We start from the raw sequence: 24,568 nt of genomic DNA on the forward strand, positions 1-24,568 counted from the left end.
GAACGCTATCACGTGTCCAGCAAAATGACTGACCTCACTGGCGTTGCGCGCTTGTGCCACAGCTTTTTCGGCGTCGCGAAACACGTTGATCACGTCGTCGCGGGTCTCTGGCACGCTGGCCAGGTGCTCGATGTGTTGCTCGCGGGCCATAACCTTGTTCTTGTACTTGGCCGCAGCCTCGTCCCGAAGCATGCTGCGCTGCATGTTTGGACTGACATAGTCGGCGTTTTCAAAGAGGGTCGGGCCGCCAAAGGTGCCCTCGAAGATGCGAATGACTTGGAGACAGAAACGCGGACCAATCTCAGTCAGGACCATTTCCGAATCCTTGCCAACCTTTCCAGGCTCCTTCCAAGTCACCTGGTAGTTGCGAAACCAGATGCGATCCTCCAGAATGGAGAAGCTGAAAATATGATCAACAAAGGCCTTGCTCTTGGGATGTTGGTTGGGTGTCGCAAATGTCTGTGCAAGCAAGCCAAGATTGACATGAGACCACGGCAAGATTGAGTGGAGACATGGCTCAACCAACGACTCAACGTGTAAAGTAAACGAGTGTAACTGCCCGTTAAACCTCGAGACGGCATGGGGAAAAAAATCCGGTCAAGGAGTTATCAGACATTATTCGATATAGCACCGCGCGCTAGGCGGCTCACCGACGCAACTGGGTGCGCAAGCGAGCTGTCTCGGTGCAAAAGCATAGACACGAACACATGACAACACTTAGATTGGAAAAAAAAAAGGCGGGGGTTGAGGAGTGTATACCTGGAAAAGAATCTCCTTGAGTAGTTGATAGTGCGGCTGGCTGTCAAAAGCCTGACACAGGATGGAGTGAAGCGTCGAGAGAAATGCTTGTGAGCTTGACGCCTGGAAAGTCTGCCAAACAAGTGGCCTCGTGCGTGTAAGCGAGTTTGCGAGGCGAGCAACCCACTTGATCAAACTGCAGCAGAGGGCGCGAACCACGCAGGCAGTTGCCTGTCAACTTGAGCTCGCTCATGGTGTAGACTGAGGGAACCAGCCGGTGCCAGCGCCAACGTGAGGTACCACGCTGCGATATCAACAAGAAAGAAAGAGAGAACAAAAGGGGGATGGTTGGCATGGGTTGGTGAACGAAACGCACTGTCTGTGACCAGAAACTTGACTGAGGGGCCCATGGGCATCTTGCTCATCCACATGTAGACGTCCTTCTTCTTGCGCATCTCGATGTAAATACAGTTGTTGCAGTTCTTCATTTCGCAAATCTGTGCACATTGACAGCCCAGGTGAGAGAAAGATAGGCCTGCCGTGGATGGGCTGCGCAACGCGTGAGCTAGCTCAGAGCAAGGACGAAAGAAAAGCATGGTTCAAACCTCGGGCACAATCTCATTGAGACGATCCTTGCGATCCATCTTGACATCCTTCTTGCTGTGTGGCATCAAAACGCGAAGCTATCGGGCCGGCCATTCATGCCATTTTCGATGAGTTTTTACAACAGAACGTTCTGGACAGCAGAGCAGTCGATTGGCTGGTGTTTTCAAAGTTTTCAAAGAAGGACACCTTGGCCAGGAATCGGAAGCGCCAATCAAGGCCCAGACCAAACTCACGTCTTGAAGCAGGTGGCGGACTTGGAAGGAGATACCGCGCGACGAGAAGACGAGGGTACGTTGACGGTTGGTCCACTTGGGAAACGTGCGTTGGCTACGGTCCTTCATCTGCAAGTCCAACTTGGCAATCTTGGGCTGTGATAGCAACAAATACACAACCATGCACCAGAAAGAGGTCAGCACGAAAAGAGATGGCTACCCCGACGTCTGCAACGACAGCTTGCCCGGTGAAGCTATCGCACCGCGTGGGCAAGCGGGCTTTCAGAGTGCACGACGGCTTTTCACGTACATGAACGGCAGCATTGATATTCTCAACCATTTGATCCTCATCGCGCTTGGCAGCACGCTTGGCGTGCGCCCGGGCCTGATTGGGCTTGCCCATGGCTGCGGTGAAGCTGCCCTGACTCTGCTACTTGCCCCCCCCGCCACCAACACCGAACCACCACCGCAAGAGCAAGGAACGACGCCGAAAAAAAAAATCAAGACATGTGCGTGCGCTCATGTGTGTGTTGTGTGTGTGTGTGTGTTCTCTCTCTCTCTCTCTCTCTCTCTCTCTCTCTCTCTCTCTCTCTCTCTCTCTCTCTCTCTCTCTCTCTCTCTCTCTCTCTTCTCTCTCTCTCTTCTGTGGTCAGAAGGAGATGTGACCAGCATTTTGTGCTGGCTGTACCTTCCACGAAGAAAAAAAAGGATGATGATGATGCGAATGGCAGCGGCGGCGAGCCGGGCGACGGCGGCGGGTCAGACCGCTGTGCGCTCGGCTGCCATGGTGGGTTCGTTTGCGCGTATGAGCACCATGCCGCAAATGACCCTGGCAATGGCGGAAAGCTTTGCTGAGGAACATCAGCGCTTCTTGAGCAACCCAAACATGGTCTACAGCCAGCAGCTCAATGCCATCAAGGTTGGCGCCTGTTGCTGTTGCTGGCGCTTTGCTACTGCTACTGCTACTGCTGCATCTTGTCAAACCTGCCACGGCGCCAGCGGCTTTGAACTGCCACACTGACATGCTTTGCGCCGGCCTCGCGCGTTTCTGTGAATTGATAGACGCAAATGGCAAGTCAGCCCACGAATGAAAAGTGGCAGGCCGCCGTGCAGGTCTACCTTGGATGCCAGGTAGGCTCGAACAACACCACGCGCCCCGAGGCTCCCGCTAACCCAAACACCGGACCCCTTACCTCCACCCACTCCGTGCTCTGAGCATTGGCCACAAGCACGTCTTACTACTCTAGTTGTGTCTGGCCCCGTCGTCAATGCCCTCACCCGTCCGCTATTGGCTTTCTGCGATTGCAGGTCAATTGCATGATCAACTACGGGTTCCGCCCTGATGAGCAAGGTCTGCAGAACTTTACGGAGCAGTTCCAGCGCTTGCGCCAGAGCCAGGGTGCCGGTAGCTCCCTTTCGGCAGCCGTGCGCGAAACCTGGCATACCTTGCTTCAGGAGGCCTTTGACGTTGACACGGCTCAGCTCCCCTCTTTCACGGTTGAGCAAGCCCGTGACATTACCCGCGCCATTGGCCAAAAGCTGCAGAGCGACGCGTGCCACCAAGCCATTGACCGCGCCGTCGTACGTTACCTCTATCGCCCGCCGCTGCCCACTTTCGACGAGCCCGTGCCCCTGGCACACTCGTTTCGCTGGTCCTCATGCTTTTTTTTTTGGCCACACCTCTCATCTGCCTAGGCCGACTTGAGCAGCAGCGCCACTGACCAGGACCGTCAGCGCGCTCTCCTGGGTGTCATCACCCCTATCCAGATGGAGGTGGCTTCATCTTTTGGTCTTGAGGGCGAGCAAGGTACGTGTTTGCCTGCACGTGATGTATCACCTCCACTCAGCCAGTGCTCTCCCCACTTATCATCCTTTTTGTGGACGGCCCTGCCTTTAGGCTATGTCAAGATGCAAGCCTTGTTGATGGTGCACAGCGACGATAGCACTGTACAGTACAATACCATGGCCGCCACCATGCCCCTCTTTACGCGCGCGGGCATCAACGTTGGTGGTGCTCCCACGGCTTGAAGCCGATTCATACCAACCTGAGAATCAAAAGGTCCTACTACACCTCATCAACATATCAGCGCCTGAGACTGTTGCTTGCCCATCCCTTAACCCAAAAAGAAAAAGGATAGCGACAAAAGAAGAAAAAAAGAAACACAAACGCAGCCAGATACATCGAATCCGCTGTTGCTCCACAACGTTGCGGCCCTCTGAGCTGAACAGGGGCGCAACCATGGTCATGGGCTCAGACGTATCATTGGTGCGGCAGATAATTACATCAATATCGATCATGTCGATTGGTTGGCTGGGGCCGGTAGGTGAGGACACGCCGCCACGGGCGGCTACCGAGCGCAGCCAACGGATTCAAAGCAGGTTGAAGCAGAGGGAACACACAAATATACAGGCAGAGACAATCTAAAGCACACGGTGAATGAACGAAGACGGGCACGACTTGAGCTGGCATTGCTGTTCGAAATACGAGCGTGGTCTATCATCCTTAGTCGGGTCGAAATAGCAGTACGGGGCCTATTCAGCTGTTGAGCTGGCGCGTGACCGTCGCTTGGGAGACAGTGCCGCTGTACCGTGCCCGCTTATCCACTGGTTGATGGTCGGCAGCGGGTGCAGCCAGAATGTGGTGCGCATGCCGGCGGACCCAACGCGTGTAGAGCTGATCATCGCGCCGTCCAGCCTGAAAGAGCTGCCGCTCCATGTGGTCCAAGCGCCGCTGTTGTGTTGATGTAAAGTCTTCCGTGGCATTTTGAGACAGTGCCAAGATTTTGGGATAGCGCACGCCGAATGCCTGGTCACAAGGGCCAACACCCGCCCCCAAGTCGAACAGAAAATTACCGGATATGAGGCGAGCATGGGAACAGAGAAGGCATGACAGGTGTACCACGGCGCGTGGACCTACGTGCTCCAGGTTGCGGGCCAGCTCTTCAGTCTGTGGCAGGTTCAGCCCTAGGATGCGCAAACCATAGCGATAAAAGTATGGACACCACTCGTAGAGGTTGATGACATCGGCGTCGGCCAGCAGCATGTTGCGATGCGCGCTGTTAAACACCCGCGGTAGTTTGAAAGATAGCATCTCGGGCGCCTGATAGCAAAGGGTAAAGCATCAAGACAAACGGTTAATCAAGCCGACCAGCGCAGGGACACGGACGACGCGGTGCCCGGGCGCAAGCCAAGCCCCCTCCGAGACGGATTTTCTTCAGCACCCGTACCTTCTCGCGAAGCTCCGGGATCATCCACAAGGGCAGCTCGAGGGAGGTGTGAGCGGGCAAGTGGCTGCCCTGGATGCTTGACCCTTTTAGAGGAGCCAGGTTGAAGCAGATGATCTCAGTTTCGCTCGGTACCTAAAGCACGATGCACCGCCGCCGACAAAGCCCAGACGGAAAGAAAAAACTGTTTGAGGGGTACCAGAGCTTGAACGCAGCCATTGGTGAGCAGGACCGTACCTTCTCCTCCTCCAGCAGGATATCATGAAGGTCAAAGTAAGACATGATGGAACGGTCCAGTGGCTCCTCTTTTCCCCATTGGCAGAGCCAAGCTCAAGGCCCGATCTCCCCGCAACCCGCGAGCGAGCCCGTTGCTCCCCCAGCAGCTCAACGAGAAAAACGTTTTTTCCTCTCTCGCTCTCCCGCTCTCTCTCGCTCACACACACACACACACACAACATCGAGAAGACGATAACGGCCAGTTCGTCTGACATTTGCTTTGATTTTATCTGACATCTGACATTTAAGGGTGGGGTCTCGTTGGTTGTTCTTGCCATCTGGCGGGTTGATCTTGCGGTGCTCAAAAGATCGTGAACTGGCTGGAGCCCTTCCTTTCGCCTCGGGAATGGGGCCCCTTCACGACTGACTGATGGTAGGCGATGGGTGGGGTTGTTGCAGCCCTCCCTCCTGCGCATTGGGGAGAACCGAAGACGATGACCGCCAGCAGTAGCACGCGTGTCATCGGTCTGGCCGGCAATTTACTCGCAAGCGTGGCCACCGGTCAGAACCTGGTCCCGGCTCGCGTCTCGCCTGCTGTTTCTAGTGTCTTCTTGCCTCGAAGGCTATTATATGGCAGCGGCCTATCGAAGAATACCCCACATCATGGCCAAGGCAGGCAACCCCCGGCCCGTCGTCGTCTGGTTTCGCAATGACCTCCGCGTACATGACAACGAAGTGCTTCTCCAAGCCGCCAAGGTATGCTCCTTCGCTGCCCACTGACGTTTATTCAAGCGTGTTGAGAACCCCCGACGAGCTGGCGACCCCATCACACCATCTTTTCAACCCCCAACCGCAAACCTCTGCACATAGGCCAGCCACAATCATGTCGTGCCAGTCTACTGCTTTGACATCCGTCAAGTTGGACCCAGCGCCAAGTCCAGGTCAAGCCAAACAGAGCCCCGGTGCTATCGCCACCCAGGGGCCCGAGTACTCACTTGTGATCACCCACCGCTCACGCAGATGTGGCCAATTTCCCAAGTGTGGTCGACCCCGCGCAAGATTTCTGATCGAATCCGTTGACGACCTCCGCACCCGCTTGCAAGAGCTCGGTAGTGGCTTGGTCGTACGCACCGGCCTGCCTGAGGAGGAGGTGGCCCGAGTGGCCGCACAGGTCGGCGCAACACAGGTCTTCGCTCATCAGGAGGTGTGCTCGGAAGAAGTGGCAGCAGAGCATCGCCTCAAGCGCCAGCTTGAGGTTCCCCTCTCCCTTCACTGGGGTGCCGTCACCCTCTGTCACCTCGATGACCTGGACTTTGGCCCCCGGTGCAAGCACCTGCCATCCGTGTTCACCCAATTTCGCAAGCGCGTCGAAGCCGACATGCATGTGCGCCCCGTAGTGGCCGCACCTGCGCGCCTCGCCCCGCTCCCATCCGATCTGGAGCTTGGCTCCATTCCCACCGTCGAGGACCTCTGCCCAGGCCAGCATGTCCTTGCACAGGTACGCCTGCTCGACTGCTGCCTCGCCCACCCTGACAGCACGCGTGTCTCTCAAGAGAACCAGCCTTTTGTATATCGGCAGAGTGAAGAGGAGCCAGATGAACGCGCCGTCCTGCCTTTCAAAGGCGGAGAGACCGCCGCCCGCGCGCGACTGCAGTACTATCTTTGGGAGAGCAATCTCCTCGCCAGGTGTGTTGGGCGCAACTGGAACAACTGCTATTCGGCACACTGTCTTCCCCTGCCCTGGCCTGATCATTGCTTCATGGATCGTTGCATGCTTTTCTGCTCTCAGCTACAAGGACACACGCAACGGACTTGTGGGAGGTGACTACTCGAGCAAGTTTAGCCCGTGGTTGGCTCATGGCAACCTCACCGCCCGATGGATCTATCACGAGGTACGATCCTGATGCATTTTGTTTTATTGTTCGCTTGTTTGTTGTTTGTTTGTAAAAAAAAAGGAGCAATCGTGTTTCTCAAGGCGTGTCCAACGGCCTAGGTCAAGCGCTATGAGCAGGAGCGCACGGAGAACACGAGCACCTACTGGCTCATCTTCGAGCTCTTGTGGCGAGACTACTTTCGCTTCGTCGCACTGCAGCACGGCACTGCCATTTTCAAGCCAGGTCAGCAGCACTTCTCTCTTGGATGGGCGCTGCCACCGGAACTCGATCAGCCTCACTGCCGCTCATGCCCATCAAAGGGGGGGTACAACACAAGGATGTGCCCTGGCGCCACAGTCCCGCAGACTTTGAGGCTTGGCAAAATGGGCAGACTGGCTTTCCGTTTATCGACGCCAACATGCGGGAGCTGGCAAAAACTGGCTTCATGAGCAACCGTGGACGACAAAACGTGGCGTCGTTTCTGACAAAGGTTAGCCTGCCCGCAGTCATTGCTCTTCTCTTCTTCTTCTTCTGCTTCGTTTCCCGTGCATGTAGGCCTGGCCTCTCGATCGTATGGTCCTTTCCCTTTTGACACCGCGATCCAAGTTCCCTCGTTCTTCTTGGTATCTTACCTGTACTGTCCAGCTCAAACCATACCATGTGGCTTGTCTCGCTCCTCTTACGCGCCCAGGATCTGCAAATCGACTGGCGCTTGGGTGCCGAGTGGTTTGAGACGCTGTTGTTGGACCATGATCCCTGCAGTAACTATGGTGCGCCTCCTCGCCCAGGCACCAATGCTCTCAAATTTGTGTGCAATGATGTTCCGACAACGTGGTGGCTAACTGCATCAATGCCATTTCTCCCCTCAGGCAATTGGAACTATGCTGCTGGCGTTGGCAACGATCCCCGACAAGGCCGGCATTTCAATGTCATCAAGCAAGGTCTGCATGTCACAAACACTTGCATCCAGTGCTTCGGACAAATCCCTTGATGCCCATTTCTGCTGCACCAGCCTCACTCGACTCACGTGTGCACCAGCCAAAACCTACGACCCAACGGCTGAGTACGTGCATCTTTGGGTCCCCGAGCTACGTGGCTTGGATGCACCGCAAGCACACGTCCCCTTCAAGGTTGGTCGATCTGACACAGCCGGTTGCAATTACACATACACGTCGGGCCTGATGGATATCGGACTTTCCATAAACAGTTGAGCTCAGAAGAGCTGGCCCAGGCCAACATACAACTCGGAAGCACCTATCCCCGACCCGTGGTGGATCGCTTGGATGGCGGGCGTTTGCCTCTCAAGGTACGTGACGAAACAGCATATGGCCCGCATGTGCAACTGCCCCAGCAAGGACTCATCAAAATGATCCTGTTTGACACTCTTTTCACAGGACTTTCATGGTAGCAAGCCCTTTTCAGGGCCCGGCTGGATGAAGCAGGGGCAGAAGGATCACGGACGCGGGGCTGATCGCAAGAGGCAAGGGAAGACCAAAGGAGGTGGCCATGCGTCGGATGCAGCCGACAGAAAGCCACATCCTGAAGGTTCTTCGGCCCATGAAAACCCAGGGCGGCACTCAAGCCACGCTCCAAGAGGCAAACGTGCCGGCAAGCGCGTGCAAGGGGCATGGGCTTGAGTCAAGTCTGGACGCATGCCAACACCGTTCTCTCAACCAACTATTTGCGCTGCGTTTCCTCCTCAACCAGTTGACCCTCGACTGTGCTTTTATCTGTTGTCGCTATGGATGTATGCCCAACGGTCTAAATAAATTATCATGAGTAATGAAAGACTTGAAACTCAAAAAAACGGAATGTGAGAAGCCCGCTTCATGGCTAGTCATGGCTAGCACTACTCGCGCAGATGTAGCACGTGGCGCAGGGTTGCGGCGGCACGAATGTCAAGTTGTACATGACCGAGGGGAATTTCCCCGGGAGCCGGCTCGGCCGAGGCAAAAAGGGGAATGTGCTCATCTTCAATATCCTTGCCCGAAGCAAGAATGTGTTCCAGGTCCACGGCGGCCCAACCCACCGTCTCGCATGGGGTCACGGCATCTACACACGCACATGCGCTATCAGCTGGCGGATCGTGACTTGATGCTCAGATAATTTGAGCGCCAGATAGAGACTGTTACGTACCATCCTCTGGTGGCTCGCTTACAAGTTCAAAATATATCACATACGAGCTCTACCCAATTTTGCGGCAGGAAATGAGTTTGAGCCGGGCTGCACACACACACACACACACACACACGTGTGACGCTGTTGTAAAAGTACATCAAGCTACGTACAAAGCGCTTGATCTGCTTGACAATGGTGCGCAGCATCTTCATGGAGGCATCTCCGCCCACCTCTGACTCAGCCTGGCGCTCGGCGCCATCAAAGTTAAATTGCAACTGCCAAAGCAAGATACAAGCATGAGCGTGTGCTGGACGAGCTCGGCACTCAAACCAATTGCGACGATGCAGTGCTGCAGCAAACCTGAAACTGAAAGTCGACTGGATGCCCTGTGGTAGGCTTTGGCAAGGAGACTGGGGTTTCTAACAACCGTGAATCCACGTGGGGGAGCTCATAACTGGAAGCACATTGTCGGGATGATACATGATATGCACCATGTGAGTGGCGGCTTCTCAGCTCGCAAGTTTTGTGTCGCGCCACATCATCGTAATCACACCTGAAGAAAAGATTATGAATGTTGGGATCGGTGACCACGGGCGAGTTCACGTCCAGCTGAAGCCTGCAGCATCAAAAGATTTGATGAAGGGGAAAAAAAAAAAAAAAAAAAAGGCGCAAAAGTTGCACAAGAGTCATGATTCTCAAGAGAGCAACCGCAGACGGCGTACTGGTGAATGGCAATGGTCAAGGGTGGCGCTGTTTTGATCTTGCTGGACCGTTTGCCCGTGCTGTTTGCTGAAGTGCCACTACAGGCGAGGCAATGTCAGAGGATTAGCACCAAATGTAGAAGATGGCATGAGCAACTCCGAGAACAATCCAACCGAAGCGGTCTGCACACTGGCCACTTACGTTGTAGCCCCTGTATCGGAGTTGCCCAGTCCTCGTTCATGGGGCACGGCCAGATGACCCGTGTCGCCCATCGGCTCCGCATCCTCGGGCACAGGCGAGAGGGGTTGATGGCCCCGTGTCTGCCCCTCTAAATCAAGCAATGCACGCGCGGGCTCCTGCATCTTTTCTGGGCTGGGCGATCGCGGCTTGGGCGCTTCCGAGGGGGGGTTAGTGAGGGCTGCCGACTGAGACTGGCGATCTGGCAGCACCGGCGTCTCAGTTGAGGCAGGCTCGGGTTGAGTAACATCGCGCTCCTCTGCAGGCGGATCAGCGACCGGAGCGACCACGACTTTGGCCTGCAACGGGCGCGAAGGCGGCGAATCCTGGTCCAACGGCGCAGCCACTGCCGAGTTGGATGAAATCGGTGTGGCTGGGGTGCGCTTCACCGCTGAAGTGCCGGTGGTCATAGCTACAGGCGGGCGGGCAGGCTCGCCGTCCGCAAGCGCACCCTGAAGTGCGGGCCGATCTTTGCTTTTCTTGGGCTGTTCACGAGACGGCTCGGGTTTCCATTCCAGATAGGTGGTAATTACACCAATTTTTGTACCATCTGCAGCTTGCAGATCCCAGGTTTGCGAATGCTTGGTTGCAGTGTCTGGCAACGCCAGTGACGCTTGAGCCACGCCGACCAATTCTGCTGTGCCATCATCTTGCTCTTGAATGACGTAGACGGGCACCTCATTGCCAGCCAGCCAGGCACGCCACTCCGCTGCGTCGTAAAGTGCGAGGACTTGCTGGTCTTCGAAGCGCGGCTGCAACGTGCCACGAACCGTTTGGGTGAACGTTTGAGGTTCGTCGCGAATCTGATAGGCTGCGTAGAGCGCGGGGCCGGAGCCGCTGTTCGGACCATGTGGCAAGGCCGCCTCATTGACGTCAGCAGAAACGATGCCAAAGTGAAGAAGGCTAGGTCGCAGGCCGTCAGGCAGATCACGCGCCACACCTTGTCCTCGGAGGGCCTGTTGAGCCTTGAGTCGCTGCCGGTACTGGCGGAAGGTACGCTCCATGGGCTTTTCAAATCGCGCTGACAGGTACACGTGAGCCAGCACAACACTCGGGTCACTCAAGGCAAACATTTCTGCAGACATGAGCACGCGCTGGCCAGCCGCTGCGGATGGGCTCTCGGCCAGCTCCATCAGACGGATATGGGAACACGCCACCGTAGTGAAGCTAGTCCCAGCCGCCATGTGCAACTCCACTGGCATTTTGCCTTTGTAAAGGTAGGATATGAACGTCTCATTGACGGTGAGTTTGAAGAAGGAGCTGTGGTTGAAGGGGATGCGCAGCCCGTTCAGGACAGGGGTGGCCTGCGTCTCATGCTCAAAAAAGTCAAAGGTCACGAACAAGCCCGGGGTATGGTGGGGCAGGACTGACGCTCCGGCTGCCGTCACCTCGACGCGTCCGATTGTGAGTTCAAGAACGTTCTCGCCGTGCTTGAGGTCTACAGCCAACGCCGCATGGGCCGGCACCACGCTCAATTTGTCGGCACTGCCATCAGGCGCGTGACGGGGCAACACGTGCTGGTAGGTGCCGTAAGCAATGGTCTGCAGCCGCTCCTGAAGTCGCTGTATCTCTGCCTGCTTGTGATCAAGCTCCAAGCTGAGACTTTTCTCCTTCTCGTAGAGTTGTTGCTGCAGATTCTCGAGCTGTTCAGCCGTGACGCGAGCGCGCTCCTGTTCCTGGCGCCGGATGACGCTCTCAAACTCAAGCAGCTGCTGCAGCTTATCTTTTTCCAACAACAGGTCCGCATTGGCCGTGCGAAGGGCATGTAGTTCTGCCGTCAGCTCGCCCGAATCTGCGTGTGTGGGCAACAGAAAGGCCAGGTCGTCGTTGGAGAGACCCTCGGCCCGCTGTTGCTGCACCAAAGCCAGAGCGCGGTCAAGCTGTTGCATGTCCATGGCGCTTTCGTCGGTGAAAAAGGCCAAGCGCTGCTGGGCCTGCTCAGCCTCTTCCTTCAGCTGTAGGTGTTTGAGGTGCAGGGCACGATACTCGCTCTGCTTCTCTGCTTGCTCCTGTTTGGCGCGGCTCAGCTGATCCAACGTGTCAGCATGACTGGTGCGGAGCGTTGTCAGTGCATCGTTGAGCTGAGCGATTTCAGCCTTGAGCTCGCTCTGCAGTTGTCGATGATGTGCGTCGCGGTTTTCATCAAAGGCTGCGGCCAACAATTTGTCATTTTGAGCTTTGAGTTGTTCGAGTTCTGCGCGCAGATGACGAGAGTCGGCGTCGTGCTCCATGGATGACGAGGCTTGAGCTCGTGCCTCGGCCAACTCTTGTCTGACTGTCTGTGTCTCCTGTGCGCGTATCAACAATGTTCAAACACAAGCGGAAGTGAGAGGGCACAACCACGGCCATGTGTGACAAGGGAAAAAAAAAGAAAAGAAAAAAAAAAAAAGGGGGGGGGGGGGGGGGGGCAGAGCTGGCCACACCTCCCGTTGACGCTGGAGATCTGCCTCACGATCGGCAAGAGCCTGTTGTAAGAGCGTCAGCTCGCGTTTGGCGGTACCATGATCCTCGTGCGCCACCTTGACCTGAGCTTCAAGCTCCACGACTTGTTTAGCACGAGCCTCAAGGGCTTGTTGTAGGCGGTTCATGCCAATGTTGCTTTGCACATTATTCTGGCGCTCCCCAATTTCCTTGCTGTGCAGGCGATCTTCCAACTGTTGGCACTCGTCGAGTGTCATCTCCAGAGTCTCCTCAAGTTTGCGCACTGCCGCCTGTAGGCTTCTTATTTGTCCCTGCGCCATTTGTTCGCGTTGCCGACTGGCGAGCAGGCGGGCAAATCAAGCAGACGGAAAGTGGTGGCTAGCGTCACGTAGCGCAGTGGGCTGGTCGTGCCCTGAGCTTACCTGTCTTGTAGTTCGTTTTCAAGTTGTTGGTGGCGAGCAGACCATTTGGTTTCATGGGCGGCCAACTCTGCGAATGATGGCCAGCAAAAATAGCAGTCGTCCAGGTACCATCCATGCAACCGTCATTAGCCTCGCTCGGCCGCTCGGGGTATGTACAGAGCAGTCGGGGTCGTACCTTCTCGGTGGCGCTGCTGAAGCTGTTGTTGCTGCTGTGCAGTGCCTGGCCGTACGCTGGGCCGGCGAGACCCTCCCAGGGATCCGGATTTGCCAGATTTCTCGCCAGCTGTGGCACGAGCCAGTTCAAGCTTCCGCGTCAAATTTTCGTTCATTTTCTCAAGCTGTGCCATTTGGTGGCGAGCGTCCGTCAGCTGGCCCTCCAATTCAATATTACGGGTTGCTACGGCAATGCGTTGGTAAGCAGCACATGAGTTGATGTGGACCTACCACATTCGAGGAAGAGCAAATGGGTTTTCAATGGGTGGGACCAACCTTCGTTGACATTTTCGTCGTTGTGCTGGCCTGCGTACCGCTTCAGCTGCGCCATGAGCCGTGCATTCTGCGTCGATAACCTGCACAGAGCAAGGAAGCGGTCAGACTTGACCGTCAATGGGAAAGAAAAGCAAGATAAAATCAGCTGTGTTGTATGCAGGTCCGCCCGAGGCATACCGCTTGACTTCGTCCTCTTTCTGCCTCAGCTGGCTTTTCAGCGCCAGGTTTTCGTCTTTATAGCGCAGAGCAGCATCATCAGCCGCTCCATCGCCCGGGCCCCTGAGCGGCTTGCCCGCGCTCTCGTAGCGCAAGTTGGCAGGGCCTAGCAGTGCCCACACGTAAGTTGCGATCGCCAATGATAGGCAACTTTGACATGTGTGTTGTGGTGCTGAGACGAACCTTTTGATGCGCGTCGTGCAGACATGGCGCTGCTGTGTGAGGCCGCAAACGCCAGACACCGATGCGCAGAAGAAGCGGACAGAAAGTGGTGCCGTCACCCAAATTCAGGCATACTACGCCACCATTGCCCCACGCCCAAAGGGAAGGAGGATGCCGCCGCTAGGTAGTCCGTAAGAAAACTTGCCCTCGTTCCCGCCTTTTGGTCTGCTCGCAGGCGAGCCAAGGGCATCAGCATCAGGCACGCACGCACACAACACACACAACAGCCATCTGCGCGCTCCTCCAATGCCACAACATCTTTGCCCGTGACAGCAACACGCCCAGCCCAGGCACACCCGCAAAGCACAGCCAGCCGGACCCACCATCAACCGCATACCTGATCTCCGCGCCCCTTTCAAAACTCCTCAAAAAAAAATAATTCCGAAATTGAAATTTCAACGGACAAACACCCTTTTGCTTTTCTTTTTGGGGGGGTGTTGTCATCATTTTCTTGGGCTTTTCAAATTTGCCTTTTGACATGGCATGGAGCACGCTGGCTCACATACTCGATCTGGAATGGTGCAATGAGCGAAAATGTGTCTTGTTGTCCAAGGTTGCTGATCAATCTGAAAGCACATGGGACATGGGACAGCATAGAGGTATGGAAAAACAGGTTGAGGCCAACAACCCAAACAGGCTTGGCTTAGAGAGGAAAAACATGGAAGAAACCACGAGAACATTCCTATGCAGCGAGCACATCCAAGAAAAATGGCAAAAGGTACCAAGAACATAGACATGGACAGAACGGGGAAACCACTAAAACGACCGGTGTGCGGCTCAAGCATCTTGGCCGATAGATTTAGCCTCGGGCAAAAAGCCCTCCCAGGCCTTTACGACTTGATGTTGCAGGGTCATCATCGACTCGACATACTCGACCAGGCTCGCCTTGAGCTCGTTGGCCTACCACGCGAGCAAATATATTGCGTGATGACGTGAGAACCAAGATGTCGTAATGTGGACCAGCTTCCACTCATGCGCTTCAAAGGCAACAAATCAGTGATGCCGAGTTTCCCAACTTACACGCGAGATATCAAAGCGCTTCCATTCCTTCTTGATCAGCGACGAAATTTGCTCAAAGTTGGCTCGAGTAGTCTTGACTGCCTCCTCCGCCTGTGGGCACCAACATTGTATGAGGCATTCAGTTATTTCTCGAATAAATACCACTTGGGCCCTCAACCCTCCAGTTGAGGCGTTGCTACGTACATCTGTAACATCCTGTGCCGCCTGGTCTAGCTTGTCCGTGCGGTTACTCGCTGCGGTGCCGGCACAAGGCATGAGACACGATATCACCCGCCTTTGCCCCTTTCCCGAGATTCACAGCACTCAAACAAGCCACGCCAGCTCGGCCCGGGAAATGAAACTATTCTCAGCCTCCATGTCGAGCAAACGACAAGGACCATACCGGTGTATTTCGCTTCAAGATCACGCTTCTTGACCAAGTTGGTCTCGGCATTTTGCCAGGCACGAAAGGCGCCAATGCGTTGCTCGAAGCAGATCTAAACATCAAGGTCATGGGCGTGTGAGTGGCGTGGCTCGTTGAAAACGAGGTATCAAGCGCTTGACAAACATATGAGAAAAAGAACAGGAAGGGTCGCGGGCTGAAACCATCACTGACCTTCATGGCACCACACAGGGAGACAAAGTCCGCCACAATTTCACTCATGTCGAAAAAGTCGCGGCGTTCTTGCTTGCCATGCAGACGAGCCACCCGCGCTTCCACGTCGGCCATCTGATGCATGGCGCTCTTCAGCGATTCAACCTCTTCGGCATCAGCCAACTCGGCAAAGCTTTCAGCGAAGAAGGTTGTGTGGTGTGCAAGTTCCTTGCGCTTGGCCACCAATCTGATTAAAAGACGCAAGGATGAGGGTCAAAAGCAAGTGGGGTGATGGTCAACATTTCAAGGCCACATCAACGTACTGTTCAAGCATGGCATGCAACTTTTTGAGCTGGCCTTCAAGAGCCTCGAGCTCGCCGGTCTTGTCCGCGAACCACTCGTCGGCCTCGGTATAAGTGGAAAGCTTGGACATGAGGCTGGCAATGGCGCTGGCCTTGGGCTTGGCCACCTAGCAAAAGGGCAAGAAGAACGTAAGGAAGGCAGAATCAAGACTGGTAGGGGCAAGTTGGGACTGGCGCCGAACAGAGAGCACGCAGGCCAGTCGTACCTTTGTTTCTGTCGTGAGGAACGTCTTGAAGACGTCGTCGGATCGGAGAATGGGGTGGGCGGCGATGCGCTGCATGAAGCGCTCAAGAGCAAACTGACGCTGCTCAATGAAGGGGGTCACCTCATCGCCCTGCGACTTGAACTTCATCATTCCGGTACCGACGGCGCTCTTGGGAGGCGGGGGAGGCACCAAAAGGCCCGGGTACTTTTCCACCAGATACTTGTAGAGCGCATGAAAATCTGAGTAACGATGTTGCACTTCAAAGCTGGGCTGGGCAAAGCCCTTCATGGTGGTCTGCAAAACAACAACAATGATCCCGACGCGCCATCCGAGTTGAAAGATGAGCAGTACGTTGGCTACTCGAGACAATTTCGCAAAGAGAAGAACGGCAGGGGAGCTGAAATGCAAACGGATGGTGCTCAAGGAAATGTACCTTTGTGTTGAGGTTGTACACCATGTAGCTGCCCATGCCATCGCCGATGCGCTGGGGATCGGAGACGCTGATCTCCAGAGTCCCAGGATCCACGACTGGCTCAGAAGATTCAGAGGACGAGATCTTGCGGGTCTTGGACGCAGCCTGTCCGGTGTGCCGATGCCATACACCGAGGTGTTTGGGTGAGTGAAGTGAAGGCTCAGCAGGCATTCAGAAAAGCAGAGGTGGGTAACCTTGGCAGGTGCAGGTGCAGCAGCGGGTGCAGGTGCGGCAGCAGGTGCAGGTGCGGCAGCAGGTGCAGGTGCAGCCGCCGCAGCTGGAGCAGGTGCCTATCGTCACGATTCCAACGGAAAATGAATATTTGTTTGCGGCGAAGAAAACAAGGCTGAGCACGCGATCAAAGGGCGTACAGGCTTGGTAATGGTCGTTGATTTGCCAGCAAACATGTCGTCGTCATCGTCATCGTCGTCGTCATTGGCATTGGCAGCGGGGGCAGCAGCCGCAACTGCAGGTGCAGGCGTTGGCTCTTCAGGCTCGGCTTCGGGCTCGGCTTCAGGCTCGGCTTCGGGCTCGGCTTCGGGCTCGGCTTCGGGCTCGGCTTCGGGCTCGGCTTCGGGCTCGGCTTCGGGCTCGGCTTCGGGCTCGGCTTCGGGCTCGGCTTCGGGCTCGGCTTCGGGCTCGGCTTCAGCTTCTTCTTCATTTTAGGGAAACGGCAAGAATCAAGCATCAGCGCACAGAACGAGCGCCATTTGTGGTCATACCCAAGAAACCAACATACCAGCGGCAGCACCTGGCGCTGGGGCTGGGGCCGGCTCTGACTCCTCCTCATCGTCATCGTACAGATTCACATCTTCAGTTGGAGGCACCTCCTGCATTATGCGCGATGCAAACGAGGGCCGAGTCATGCCGGTGAGATGGACGCTGTGGATGGCCAACCTGGATCTGGGATCAAAAGAGCACCACGCCAAGAAGCACCTCATCCTCAGGAGGTGGCGTCGGCTTGGTGTCCTCATCGGCCATTGTGCTGGAGTGTGCTAGACAAGTGAGCTGCAACGAGGCGAAGGACCAACAACCAGAGCCGGAGCAAAGGGTCAGTGAGTTGAAGCTTTAAAAAGAACCTGCTGCAACACCAACACACTGGCCAATGTTGAACGAAACTCCCCCCCGCAAGTGCACCTACAGCCCGACCCCGTCCCCCCCCCCCTCAGCCAGTTGACCTCCTGATCCCTTTGTGACCCCCAATACCATCCCACCTCCCATCCCATCCCCGCGCTGCCACTGACGCGATATCAAGAGACAGGAGCGAGCGAGCTGGAGGACACAGAGAGAGTGTGTGTGTGAGAGAGAAAGAGAGAGAGAGAGACAAGTGTGCTCTCGGCTAATGTGTGAGAGATGTGAGTGAGAGGGATGATGTGTGAGAGGTGATGTGAAACCTTTATCGGATATGAAGGGAAAACCAGAGATGGCATGAAGAGATCGAACAGACAAGAGAACAAAGAAACTGTTACCAAATGAAATTACCAGCCTGCTTGATGACATTCACGTCGTAACACACGTAAACAACACGATATGGCAGCGGGATCTCGGTCTGAACAAGAGAGAGGGAGAGGGGAAGGGAGAGCTCGGTGTGCGGACGTGAGCAGAGTGAGCGAGAGCTCAGGCAACCAACATTGGCCTCTCTCCCCGCCCCAGCGCACCTCGCTCGCACAAGACCAAAACACGGCCGTCACAGCCCTCTGGCTCCTCCTGAAACCTGAATCACTTTCACCCCCGTTAATACCTGCTAAAAGAATACAATTTTCACACCTCGGCTTGCAAACCGCCCCCGTGCTGACAATTCGTTGTCAGACTTTTCGGGCGGGCCAAGACGAGCAGCTCACCGTGACACTCCGACCCTCGTGTCGTGTCGTGTCGCGTCGTGTCGTTGCGGTTTGCTGCCGTGCTGAGGGCGCTGCCTGCTTGCTGGCTCCGATCTCTTCTGTTCTGAGCAAGCCCCGGACGACTCTGGACACCATGGGTGAACGCGTGGACGAGCTGGTAGCCAATCCCCTGGCTTGGAAAAGCGTGCTCGCCGAGTGCGCACGCGATCCCGACGCCCTGGGCGCTGCTCTAGCAGACGATGCGGACCGTGTCGCTCAAAGTCTTTTGGAATTATCATGGCAGGATGCAGCTCTGCGCCATGCCCTTCGTGCCCTGGCCAATCTAAGCAGTGCAACCCTCCCCGATGATGTGGAAGCCCGCCTGTATGACCAGCTCTATATCCCCGTCCTCGCCCGCTTCGGCACCTGTCTCCTATGCGTCCGCACCGCCCCCTCCTTGGAATCCCATGCGCCCGCCGCCACCATGATCTTTCTAAACTGCATTGTCAAGCGGCGTGCCTGCCGTCGCCTGCCCGGCCCCGCCTGTCTGGATATGCTCATGCTGCGCGCCCTTTTGTTTCTCATCCAGCAACGTGCCCCTCTGGCTTCGCCGCCCGACAATGACAGTCAAAGCGAACCTGCTGACGAGCCTGCCCGCCCCTCTGACCTCACCCTGGATCTGGCCCTCGTTGCCATACTTCTCCTGCCCCGCCTGCCTTGTTTCCCTGACGTCCTTCGCTTCCTCGACATGGCTCAGCTTGGGGACCCCACGGTGAACCCAGATACAGCCGACGCCAGCAGCGAAGGCTACGACCTCAGTCCCGACCTTCCGCCAGAATTACAACGTGAATGGGATGCAGCCACCGCTGCCATTCGCAGTGGCGTACGCCCCGATCCTGATGTTGCCCACCCCACTGCCGCCAGCTCTGTCGAGCTTCCGGAAGACCTCTGCTATCGTGGCCTCGAAGAGGCCGAGCGCCTCGATGCTCGAGAGCTGACCCTCCGTCTCATCCACGTGAAATCCGAGCTGGTGGCTATTCTTGCCAAGCGCCTGCCCGACATGCATCTCGACCCCACGGTACATGACGACGACCGAGTGACCATTGAAGATAGCCATGAGCCTCGCATGGCCCTGCCGAACCTGCTGCACCTGGCTCGCCACGCGCTTCAACTCCTAGCCCTCCTGCATGATATTGAAGCCTGGCGGAACGACGGGCTGCAACCCATTCAATCGCAAACGCATCTCCTGCTCATTGCCCTTGCCACCACCGCCCTTCACGCCGACACGCCACTGGTCAGTCTCCTTGCTGCGAGCGAACCAACGCTGTGCCATTCCACGTGACCACGCGTGACGATAGTACGCCACCACAAACGTACAAACACGCGTCTTTGTCCCTTGTTCCATTCTATAGAAGCTGGAGCTAGGTCAAGCTCTGTTGCCGCGCTTGGTACCAGCTCTGCTCGAGGTGCGTATGCACTGTACCCCACGCGCTATCGCAATGATTAGCTGACGGTGGTCCTCGGTGAACGGTGCTGAGTCAGATCCGCAGCTGGTACACGCCGAGTGGTCGCGATACCGTCGTCCCCCTTCCTCGACGTGGTTTCCTAAGCATCTGCCTCCGCCTTGTGGGCAACCTCTTGGCCGACTGTCCCGACAATGTCACGCTTCTTCGCACCCATGGCGTTCGTCTAGTTGATTCACCATCCCCATAGTCCTCACTTTTTGACCATGCATTTGTAGTGTTGCTCTCGCTTGTGCCCTCACTTCCGGGTGTGGCTGTTCGCACTGTTAGGGCATTCCGGCTGTCATGTCTTTCATGTGCCACGACACGTTTCAGCCCCAACTTTATGGTTTGCACCTGCCCTGCATGCGTTCGGTGTGGCCCAAGCCCCTACCAGCTCCCGCTGCGCTCACTACTTGTTGCCTTTGCCTAGAATGGACGGCTCTGGCCATCCGGCACATCTGCGCAGCTGGTCCAGAGAATCTCGCGGTGGTCCAGGACGTGCAGCGAGCCGCTGCAGATGCTGCCGAGCAGCACCTACAGAATAAAGTGCAGGAGCGCTGAGCCTGTGGGCACCTCGTACTTTGGAGCCTGCCGACCCGTGTTCATATTCTGCGTGTAATTGAGGATTTTGCCTGATTTTTCAAGGTTTTTTTTTTTTTTTCAGCTTTTTTTTTTTTTTCCAAACATGAGCATCGCTTTTCCTGCAAAGGCATTATTGCGAGCAACGTGGTGTGTACTCATGTCGGTGCTGGTTGTCTGTGAGAATAATCATACCAGGCCCGAAATCAGAGTTCTCCATTTGGATCCAGTACAAAGCGGATGTCGATCTGGTGTACCTGAAGGGCTTTGACCTGACGATGTTATCGGCAGACCCGAAATCTGCATCCCCTTGCAGAAAAATGCGTGAGGGTTCGTGTGCTCTTCGTCCGTTAGAATGGGAGGAGGACAAGTCTGGGTTTGTGAAACGGTGAATGACTCTCCATCAAGGAGGAATAGAAGGACACATTCCTGAATTGTGAACTCGATCAGAAGAGGGTCAGCGCCGGGTCGGGCACAACTTTGAGAGAATAAGTGAAGCGGGCACGGGTGGAGATCCCTACCCATAAAGCCAATACATGTATCTCTCTAATTAACCAAGGTTGTCAGGGCCCTACTCCATACGCTCGGCGATAAATGGGTGGCGCAGGGCGTCTTTGACGGTGATGCGCTTGTCGGGGTCGACAATGAGCATGCGGTCTAGCAGGTTGGCAAAGCTTTCGAAATGACGCGCTTCATCCTCGGACAGGGTGTGGTTGCGCAGCAAGAGTGACTTGAGGTCGCGTGTGGGCTTGGTCAGCGGAAGGAGCGTCACTTTTTCCTAAAAGTCGACCAAGGCCATGGCCACGTGAGCAGACAAGCAACAGCATGCCGTGTCATCAACCTCCCACTTTGTTCAATCGATGGCGGCCAATCGAGAGCAAACGAGTCGACAGACCTTCTTGGTAACCTTGTCCACCTCTTCAAACTTGAACTGGTAATCAGCTGTGAAATGCTCGTCTTTGAAAGCGCCCTTGCCAATCCACTTGTGGGAGGGCTTGCCCTTGAGCTCAAAGATGAGTTTGAGCATCTCGTTGTTCGTCGAGCCCTGGAAGAGAATGCGTCCAGAGTATGCCTCAAACAACGTGCATGCTAGCGCCCACATATCGAGGGGGTGCGAGTACTTGTGACCCATCACTAATGAATGCAAAAGCAACAACAAACCAGTGAGTATCAGACGACCGTGGAAAACCGCAGAGTACCAGTCCCACGGGGCAGATGCGTTCTCCGCGAGACCAACACCATATGCCTCGCATATGGCGTGTGACTGGGCAGCCCAACCACCCGAGGCACGACTTACTAATTTCTGGGGCACGGTAGAAGCGACTAACGAGGAAGGGCGTGATTTCCACCTCGTCCGTCAAAAAGGCTGAACCAAAGTCACAAAGCTTGATGACGTTGTACTTGTCATTGACGAGCATGTTGTCCGGCTTGATGTCGGCGTGGATGATGAGACCCTTCTTCATGAGACGCAAAGAGCGGAGCAGCTGCTGCGCGTAGCTCTTGACGGCACGCAGACTCAAGCCGCGGTTACGACCAAACTTCTTCTGCACCTCGCGAAGGTTCATGCTAAGATTCTCAAACACAAGGCAAAGATGGTTGCGGTGCTTGAAATCACAGAGCAGGCGCACGCAGTGGTGGGTGCGCTTGGGGTCCAGGCTGTTGAGCTTCTGCAGCACCTCGAGTTCCTTGAGGCCGGCTTTGTACATCATCTCATTGTTGCGCAAAATCTTGATGGCCACCTGATGTCCAGGCCGCTGCTCGTCCGTTGCGCGCACAACGTTGGAGAAGACACCCTGACCTGTGAAACCGAACACACGATAACGATCGTTGAGCAGCTCACTCATCTGCACGCGGTAGTATCCCTCATGGTCATCCCAGTTGTCGGCCAGGGCCGCCGTCGTGCCCACCGTGCTCACGGCACGGGTGGTCTGTGTTTCCACCTTAAAGTCCTCGCTAAACATGTCAGGCTCCTCGTCCTCCTCATCCTCTGGTTTGGTCTCCGGTACGGTTGGTTGGCCGTTGCTTGCTCCAGGCGCACTGTGACCGTTGCCTTGTTGTTGTTGTTGTTGTTGTTGTTGTTGTTGTTGTTGTTGTTGTTGTTGTTGGCGCTGGAGGATACGCTGCTTCATTTCATTTTCTGCCTCGCGGAGGGCTTCTTCAATGGCCTCGTCTCCTTCTTGCTCGATGGATTGCTGAGCATCATCAAAGCCAAGGTTGTACTGCTCAAAATCGTCGTCATCGTCGTTGGGTGGTGATTGCGGGCGGTGATTGGGCGTGTTTTGCCCACGCGAATAAGAGGTGGACTGTCCACCAGATGCTGGAATGTGGTGGCTGCTTTGCCCATCGTCCACAACTTGGCCCAAGCGTTCTTGAGACCGCTGTGAGGCATTGCCGTCGCGCGGCGTGTTGTTTCCACTGGGTGCATTGGCATTCAGCTGCTTCAGCATGGCTTGGCGCTTGCGACGCATGGCCTCAATCTCGGCCTCTTCGTCGCGCTCCTCTTCCTCGATTTCGAGCGGCTCCACCGGTCTATTGAGGCATGAAGACGCGCAGTCAGCCCAAAGCGTGGTACAGCAAGCTAGAAAAGAGTTTTCACGTTGCTTATGCACATGTGGTTAAAAAGATGAAGCAAGACCCCTGGCTGAAGCAACTTGATGAAGCCAATAAATGGGCACGCAAGTGCGAGCGTTGACCAACTCACTCGGGTTGAGGTTCAGGTTTGGGTGCCGGGGCTGGTGAACGGGCGCGACTCTGTTGGGATGGTGCGGCTTTGCTGCGATCACTTTCGTCATCACTGTGAACAATGCCACGTGCCATTTCGGCACGAGCAGGTGAAGACGGAGTCTCGTGTACGCGACGGTCCGCCTTGCTGTTTCCGTCGTCGGGCGCTCCGCTGCGCGAGCGTGACTCGTGCGAAGGGCGTTCCGAGGCACGGCGCGACATGGGCGAGCGCGAGCGGGATCGTCGGCGGTCGTCATTTCGTCCTTCGCGGCGAGCAGGGGAGCGCGAGCGTCGGCGGTGGCGGTCAGGTGAGCGGGAGTGACGACGGCGACGACGCTCGGGGGAACGTGAGCCACGGCGGTAAGCACTGCGCGAGCGAGCATAAGCTTCGTAGCGTTCGTCCTCACGCCGACGATGCTCGCGTACATCAATGTCTCGGCGTCGGTATTCTTCATCCTCGTAGCGAGAGCGGTGATGTCGCGAAGATGCGCGCTGTGGGGAACGAGAGTGGGAGCGGTGGTGGCTGCGGCGATGATGGTGGTGGTCATCTGCACGTGATCGCGAGCCGTCGCGATGGCGAGAGTATTCACGGTCCCTGCTTCGATCCCTGCTACGGTCGCGGCTGCGACGGCGAGGGGGGGAACGGGAGCGGGAGCGAGAACGGCGAGGGGGAGAGCGAGAGCGGGAGCGAGAGCGACGAGAGCCTGTCTCTTCCAAAGTAGCCAGTTGGGCTTGAAGCAGTTCACGTTGGCGCTGAAGCTCGTCGATGTCTGCCGCGGCGAGCTGCTCAACGTCGTCGACCTTGGCACGCTTCGATTCCATCGTACCTGGTATTGTCAAACACAAGCGAAATCCTATACGCCGCCTTATCTGGGGGCTTGCTGGGCAGGTGGTCGAAGCAACTCTGCGACGCCAAGGTTTACGTGCGGAGCAGGGCCACCACCTGCACGCAGCAAAAGAAGGAGAGAAGCAGGGAGAGAGATAGAGGGATAGAACACAGCCCCACGCGACACCGCGGTGCAAAAGGTATCAGCTTGGAATGTCGCGCAACTCAAATTGCCACTGGCACAAGGGCGACAGGGGGGTCGTTTGCCGGGCCGGGCGCGGCGGGTGATTTCCAAGGACCGATTCAGCCCTCACGCCCCACAATTCCCATTGAGTAGGAAAACCCGGCCGCCTGCTTCTCCACGCCCAACAAGGGCCAGGCCCGTCCCAGAAGATCTTCAAGCATCGAGCTCACACAACGCACGTACCTTCTGGGGAACCCGAGAGATGGTTATCCAAGTGCACATCCACTAGCTCTGCTGCCCTTTTGCCGCTCTGAGTGTTTTTTTGAAAAAAAAGACGGAAAAAAAAGTTGAAAACCTGGAACAAAAGAAGAAGAAGAAGAAGAAGAACGACGAACGACGAACGACGATTTCCTTTGTTCTCGCTTGTGTTCTTCTTCACATGACTTGATGTCTCGAAGCTCAAAAGACGGGGTTGGGGGTGGGGGTCATTCCATTTCAAACTGGCGGGTCAATTACGGTTTGCCGAGGGCAGTGCGAGAAGGCCACACACGGCCAAGGGGCAAAGACAACCTAGCACCCGGATCGAACAAGGGATTCAAAGA

The 24,568-nt window shown here is 55.9% G+C and overlaps 6 protein-coding genes across 6 annotated transcripts; 3 read left to right on the forward strand and 3 right to left on the reverse strand.

The window, feature by feature from the left end:
- Positions 1 to 34: 34 nt before the first annotated feature.
- MONBRDRAFT_36786 (uncharacterized protein) lies at positions 35 to 2,055 on the reverse strand (the record flags this gene model as incomplete). Its single annotated transcript, XM_001745260.1, has 8 exons — positions 1,867 to 2,055; positions 1,578 to 1,712; positions 1,344 to 1,421; positions 1,115 to 1,235; positions 926 to 999; positions 760 to 810; positions 167 to 459; positions 35 to 107 (listed from the first exon to the last, which is right to left on the reverse strand). The coding sequence occupies exons 1-8, from the start codon at positions 1,957 to 1,959 to the stop codon at positions 35 to 37; spliced, it is 918 nt and encodes a 305-aa protein (XP_001745312.1). The 5' UTR covers positions 1,960 to 2,055.
- Positions 2,056 to 2,263: 208 nt separating this feature from the next.
- On the forward strand, positions 2,264 to 3,625 carry MONBRDRAFT_36787 (uncharacterized protein). Its single transcript, XM_001745104.1, has 5 exons — positions 2,264 to 2,475; positions 2,619 to 2,687; positions 2,865 to 3,137; positions 3,252 to 3,363; positions 3,454 to 3,625. The coding sequence occupies exons 1-5, from the start codon at positions 2,266 to 2,268 to the stop codon at positions 3,582 to 3,584; spliced, it is 795 nt and encodes a 264-aa protein (XP_001745156.1). The 5' UTR covers positions 2,264 to 2,265; the 3' UTR covers positions 3,585 to 3,625.
- A 2,034-nt stretch (positions 3,626 to 5,659) lies between these two features.
- MONBRDRAFT_16910 (uncharacterized protein) lies at positions 5,660 to 8,278 on the forward strand (the record flags this gene model as incomplete). Its single annotated transcript, XM_001745105.1, has 11 exons — positions 5,660 to 5,752; positions 5,867 to 5,914; positions 5,985 to 6,482; positions 6,585 to 6,682; positions 6,786 to 6,888; positions 6,990 to 7,113; positions 7,191 to 7,360; positions 7,562 to 7,640; positions 7,740 to 7,811; positions 7,909 to 8,000; positions 8,078 to 8,278. The coding sequence occupies 11 exons, from the start codon at positions 5,660 to 5,662 to the stop codon at positions 8,276 to 8,278; spliced, it is 1,578 nt and encodes a 525-aa protein (XP_001745157.1).
- Positions 8,279 to 14,238: 5,960 nt separating this feature from the next.
- Positions 14,239 to 16,502, reverse strand: MONBRDRAFT_18806 (uncharacterized protein; the record flags this gene model as incomplete). Its single annotated transcript, XM_001745261.1, has 8 exons — positions 14,239 to 14,597; positions 14,718 to 14,807; positions 14,901 to 14,950; positions 15,100 to 15,193; positions 15,313 to 15,538; positions 15,615 to 15,760; positions 15,860 to 16,153; positions 16,293 to 16,502. 8 exons carry the CDS (start codon positions 16,500 to 16,502, stop codon positions 14,475 to 14,477), a joined length of 1,233 nt encoding a protein of 410 aa, XP_001745313.1. The 3' UTR covers positions 14,239 to 14,474.
- Positions 16,503 to 18,305: 1,803 nt separating this feature from the next.
- MONBRDRAFT_32118 (uncharacterized protein) lies at positions 18,306 to 20,291 on the forward strand (the record flags this gene model as incomplete). The annotated part of the gene is made up of 5 exons (XM_001745106.1): positions 18,306 to 19,445; positions 19,564 to 19,617; positions 19,694 to 19,834; positions 19,945 to 20,002; positions 20,087 to 20,291. The coding sequence occupies 5 exons, from the start codon at positions 18,306 to 18,308 to the stop codon at positions 20,215 to 20,217; spliced, it is 1,524 nt and encodes a 507-aa protein (XP_001745158.1). The 3' UTR covers positions 20,218 to 20,291.
- A 360-nt stretch (positions 20,292 to 20,651) lies between these two features.
- MONBRDRAFT_20788 (uncharacterized protein) lies at positions 20,652 to 22,124 on the reverse strand. Its single transcript, XM_001745262.1, has 3 exons — positions 21,533 to 22,124; positions 21,131 to 21,369; positions 20,652 to 21,013 (listed from the first exon to the last, which is right to left on the reverse strand). The coding sequence occupies exons 1-3, from the start codon at positions 22,077 to 22,079 to the stop codon at positions 20,807 to 20,809; spliced, it is 993 nt and encodes a 330-aa protein (XP_001745314.1). The 5' UTR covers positions 22,080 to 22,124; the 3' UTR covers positions 20,652 to 20,806.
- Between the last annotated feature and the right edge of the window lie 2,444 nt (positions 22,125 to 24,568).

The sequence above is a fragment of the Monosiga brevicollis genome, genomic scaffold, assembly GCF_000002865.3.
Source record: "Monosiga brevicollis MX1 MONBRscaffold_8 genomic scaffold, whole genome shotgun sequence".
Classification (NCBI taxonomy): Eukaryota; class Choanoflagellata; order Craspedida; family Salpingoecidae; genus Monosiga; species Monosiga brevicollis.

Bases quoted from the DNA above. Each gene is read 5' to 3' on its own strand.
- MONBRDRAFT_36787 (XM_001745104.1), top strand. From the start codon at position 2,266: ATGATGATGATGCGAATGGCAGCGGCGGCGAGCCGGGCGACGGCGGCG. The intron at 2,688-2,864 runs GTAGGCTCGAAC...CTGCGATTGCAG, and splicing joins AGGTCTACCTTGGATGCCAG to GTCAATTGCATGATCAACTA. The intron at 3,138-3,251 runs GTACGTTACCTC...TCATCTGCCTAG, and splicing joins AAGCCATTGACCGCGCCGTC to GCCGACTTGAGCAGCAGCGC.
- MONBRDRAFT_20788 (XM_001745262.1), bottom strand. From the start codon at position 22,079: ATGAGTGAGCTGCTCAACGATCGTTATCGTGTGTTCGGTTTCACAGGT. The intron at 21,370-21,532 runs GTAAGTCGTGCC...TGCATTCATTAG, and splicing joins CTACCGTGCCCCAGAAATTA to TGATGGGTCACAAGTACTCG. The intron at 21,014-21,130 runs GTCTGTCGACTC...GTCGACTTTTAG, and splicing joins TGGACAAGGTTACCAAGAAG to GAAAAAGTGACGCTCCTTCC.